Genomic DNA, 5000 nt, shown 5'->3' on the forward strand with positions numbered 1-5000 from the left:
AAAAGCTTCTTATTTTTTTATTTTTTCGCATATTACGAAAGTAAAACGTTTATTGTTACCTACTATTAGCAGCTGTTTTGCATGTGTTTTGATTCAGAGCGAGTTTCTCCGATATTTGGTTTGAGGTGTAACATCATTCAAATAATAGTCTTCAACTATTTTCAGATTTCAATGTATGACACATGAAAGCTTACAATCTGCACTTTCACTTTCCTACTTTTTCACCAGACCCTGTCACATAATACAATGCAGCAGTATGGTAGTAAATTAGTCTAAGTAAGTACAAGTAATCCAGTCACACACACACACACACACACACACACACACACACACACACTCTGTACCCACCTCCCTCTGGAGTGCTGAAGTGTTTGAATGGGGAGTGCGGGCCGTCCCCTTTGCTGTTGAAGACTGTCATTGAGAGCTTGTACAGTGAATAGAGGCTCAGTCCTGGGACCACCTCCTCTGTCCTCTCTCCCCGCACCTCCACCACCAATCTCTCCTCCTCCTCTCTCTCCATCTCTCCATCCACTCCTCCCTCCCTCTCTCTTTCTATTATCTCCATCTTCTCCAATGCCCGGCGCACACGTCCTCCCTGAGAGCCCAACCTCCTCAGATGGATCTACAGACAGAAACAGAGAGAGAGAAGGAGAGAGAGAAGGAGAGAGAGAGAAGGAGAGAGAGAGAAGGAGAGAGAGAAGGAGAGAGAGAGAGAAGGAGAGAGAAGGAGGAGGAACGGAGATGTTCATTAGCACTTTGAGCTGCAACGCTTGCAGGAAAAGTGCTATACAAATAAAGGTTATTATTATTATTATTATTATTATCATTATGATTATTATTATTATAATAATTATTACATTACATTATCCTGGAGAATCTGGGTTTTTCCAAGGGTCAGTGTGGTAAAATGGTAGATGCAAAGTGGGATCCTTCGGACGACCCTACCCTAAACCCTAACCCTCTACCCTGAACCCTAACCCTAACCTAGTCCTAACCATACCCCCCCCTCGCCCCTCCTCCCCCCCCCACACACACACACATACACACATACACACACTACCTCCACGACATCATAAGAGGTTGGCCTAGCAACCAGCACAGTGGTGAGTTCCAACACAGCTGTGTAGAAACGGTCCAAACCAACAGGATGTCGTTTTTTCTCGGCTGGAAGCTGTGGTGCTCATTTGAATGATCATCGTTTTGAGCTTTTGCCAACACTGAACGTGTAATACTTGTAATATTGTTTGGGGCTTGGATTGTTGTCACCTTATAGCCAAGCAGGTGTCCCTGAAGCTTGTCAGGGGGCAGGGGCTCCCACTTCACCCTCACTGTACTGTTGACCACTTTCACATCGATGCCAGAAGGACCCTCCAAAGGACCTGAGAGAGAGAGAGAGAGAGAAAGAAAGAGAGAGAGAGAGAGAGAGAGAGAGAGAGAGAAAGAGAGAGAGAGAGAGAGAATAATAAATCATGTTTTTTGCGGTACGAATCCAATACCCAGTCAGAGAGAAAGAGAGAGGGGGGGGGGGTGGAAAGTGAGAGAGAGAAAAAGAGTGTGTGTGTGTGTGTGTATGTATGTGTGTGTGTATAAATGTGTGTGTGTGTGTGTGTATCTGTGTGTATGTGTGTGTGTGTGTGTATAAATGTGTGTGTGTGTGTGTGTGTGTGTGTGCGTGTGTGTGTGTGTGTGTCTGTGTGTGTGTGTCTGTGTACGGTATATGTGTGTGTGTGTGTGTGTGTGTGTGTGTACGTACGGGCCTCTCCAGAGTGGCCGATGACAGCCACAGGTGTGGTGGATGCTTCTCCCAGGCCGTTGACGGCGTGAACTTTGACCTCGTAGGGAGTGAAGGGCCCTGTTGCGTTCACCGGGAAGGGGGGGTGGCTCACGTAGGCGTCGCTCCAGTGTGTGTCACGCATCTGAGACTGTCGCCATGACACCTTGTACTGAAACCCTGGCCCGTTGAACGCACGCGGCTCCATCTCCTACACACACACACACACACACATACATTTGAATACTTTAAATATACTTTATATATTTTATTCCACACACAAACAAAATACAGCCACCCACCCACACAACACACACACACACACACACACACACACACACTAGCTGGAGAGAGATACGTACCTCCCATACAATGACCAGAGTGCCTGGGTCGGTGGACTCACTACGCACATTGTCCGGGTTACTGTCAGGAACTACAGAGAGAGAAAAGTGAGTGAAAGAAAGAGAAAGAGGGAGGGGTGAGAGAAAGAAAGAAAAAGAGAGTGCCTAGTCTAGCCTGGTCAGATGAACTGACCCCTACTCACCAGCAGGTGAGGTGATGTAGGAGTCTGAAGGCTGGCTAGACTTGCTACTGCCCAGCTCGTTGACCCCAGTGACCCGGAAACGGTAGGTAGAGAACGGGAGGAGGGGCAACTCCAGGTGATGGACATCCCCAGAGACCCGCCTCACCTCCACCCACTGCCCGTCCTCAGAGTGCTGCTCCTCCCTTATGTAGACAATGAACTCTGAGAGAGAGAGAGAGAGAGAGAGAGAGAGAGAGAGAGAGAGAGAGAGAGAGAGAGAGAGAGAGAGAGAGAGAGAGAGAGAGAGTGGGTGGGTGGGTGAGGGGGAGAATTTAATTGAGAAAGGGAGAGTTGTGAATAGTGGAGTTGACTTGACTCTAACACATGAGGCACAACGCCTGATGGTGGAGTCCCATCAGAGGCAAGGTGCCAAGATAAACTCTCAAAAGACACATGCTCGACGCCACAACAAGAAAAATGATATTTTTTAGGATATAGAAAGGCTATGTGTGTGCCCACCACTGCCCAGACCTTGAGATGGAAACTGAGCTGCACTTCCTAACTTCCTGTCAAATGTGTGACCAAAAAACACCAGAGACCCACAAAGAACAAATCAAATATTAAATATAATAATAAACCCTTAGGCCTCACCATTGTCTCACTTCACAACTCTTCAGTGCCTCCCATCATCCGGCCCCCCCGACACCACTGTCACAGCCAACGCACCCCCCCCCCCCCCCCCCCCCGCTCCAATGTCTTCATCAATATGGCTCAGGTGAGTCTGCAAAAAGTCCCATCAATGTGGAAAACATCTTGCCTGGTACTGGTGCCAAACAAAAGAAACCCCAGTGTTCTGAATGACTTAGGGCCCGTAGCCTTGACATCCCACATCACAAAGACCATGGAAAGACTGGTGCTAGCTCACACGAGGCCCCTGGTGAAGACATCCTTGGACCCCCTGCAGTTTGCCGACCAGGCAGACATTGGTGTGGATGATGCCATCATGTACCTGCTCCACAGAGCTCACTCCCATTTAGATAAGGGTGTAGGCAGCACTGTGAGGGTCATGCTCTTTGACTTCTCCAGTGCATTTGACACCATACAGCCCTCAATACTTGCAGATAAGCTGCTAAGGATGCAGGTGGCCATTGTTTCCTGGATTAACTACCTGACCAACATGCCACAGTTTGTACAGCTGCAGGGACGTGTGTCGGACTGGGTGATGAGCAGCACTGGCAGTTCTGGCTCCCTTCATCTTCCCCCTCTATACCAGGCATGGGCACACTACGACTACGCGGGACATATGCAGCCCGTTGGGCTTTTTAATCTGGCCCGTCAAATATTGGTACAAAATTGTCCAAATTATAGTAAAGACCGCATTCATTTTGCCTTTTTCCGGCAATACCCGGCGTTTCAGTTGATCCCATTAGATGGCGCACTCCAGACACAATTGACCTTTGCTGGAGTCTGGTCTATCCTCTCTAATCCACCTTTGCTACTGTTTGCTACAGCATTGAGCCCTTCTGTGACAATGAGTGGACCAAAGAAAAGAAAAGTCGACAGTGATTGCCAAGTGATTAATGAGGAGTGGACAGCTACATATTTTTTCACTGAAGACCGATCAAAGGCTATGTAGTATATATATGTAGTGTATGTGTGTGTGTGTGTGTGTGGGTGTCTGTGTGTGTGTGTGTGTGTGTGTGTGTATGTATACCTGTGGTAGGGCTGTTGTGTGTGTGTCCAGGGGTCCAGCTGAGAGTCACACTGCGTTTCTCCTGCTCAGAGAGAGCCAGAGCCTTGGGAGGTTCCGGAGGCGCTGGGAGGGGGGAGACAGATGTGTTTGAATACATACACACACACACACACACACACACACACACACACACTTACCCACTACAGTGATGAAACCGCTGGCCTCTACTCTGTCCAGACGGGTGATGACCTCACAGGAGTACTGCCCCCCATCCTCTGATTGGATATCTGTCACTCTGAGGGTTCCATTGTCAAAGACAGTGTACCTGATCACAAGACACAACAAACATGTATTTCAGTATGTGTGTGTGTGTGTGTGTGTGTGTGTGTGTGTGCGTGTGTGCGTGTGTGTGCGTGTGTGCGTGTGTGTGTGTGTGTGTGCATGCGCGTGTGCTTGCATGCGAGTGTGTGTGTGTGTGTGTGTGTGTGTGTGTGTATGTGCTTGTGCATGCGTGCAAGTGTGTGTGTGTGTGTGTGTGTGTGTGTGTGTGTGTGTGTGTGGCTGCGTGCGCATGTGCATGCGTGCGAGTGTGTGTGTGTTTGTTTGAGAGTGTTTTTACTTGTTGTCCGGCGATGACTCCATGATCTTGTGTCCGTCTTTCCTCCAGACGATCTGGTGATCCTTCTGCTGGGGGTCTTTGTAGAAGAGACAGTCCAGCATGGAATCGTTATGCATCTTAATGCGCACATGCTGGGGACCAACCAGCATCACTGTACGGTCTGACAGAGAGGGAGAAAGAGTAGGACAGATCGTCAGAAAAGTGTGTGCTCACAATCGAAAAAGCATTCCTATGTTAAACTATAAGCAAGCTGGTTGTACAGTGGCAAGAAAAAGTAAGTGAACCCTTTGGAATTACCTGCATGTATGTATAAATGTGTCTTAAAATATGGTCTGATCTTCATCTAAGTTACTATAATGAACAAACACAAACACAAACAATCTGTTTTAACTAA

At 48.0% G+C, this 5000-nt stretch overlaps 1 protein-coding gene across 1 annotated transcript in view; it reads right to left on the reverse strand.

Moving 5' to 3' along the window:
* The window catches only part of LOC308160473 (neural cell adhesion molecule L1.1-like), a gene marked incomplete at both ends in the record, with an annotated part of 19081 nt that overhangs the window by 3424 nt on the left and 10657 nt on the right, over positions 1–5000 (reverse strand). The window contains 6 exons of the mRNA XM_080534386.1: positions 349–450; positions 1754–1982; positions 2134–2204; positions 2316–2516; positions 4185–4312; positions 4607–4766. Of these exons, the coding sequence (XP_080390512.1) occupies positions 349–450; positions 1754–1982; positions 2134–2204; positions 2316–2516; positions 4185–4312; positions 4607–4766 (891 nt within the window). The remainder of the gene's footprint in view (positions 1–348; positions 451–1753; positions 1983–2133; positions 2205–2315; positions 2517–4184; positions 4313–4606; positions 4767–5000) is intronic.

This window comes from Nansenia antarctica, assembly GCF_963989245.1.
Source record: "Nansenia antarctica genome assembly, chromosome: 6".
In the NCBI taxonomy this organism is placed as follows: Eukaryota; Metazoa; Chordata; class Actinopteri; order Argentiniformes; family Microstomatidae; genus Nansenia; species Nansenia antarctica.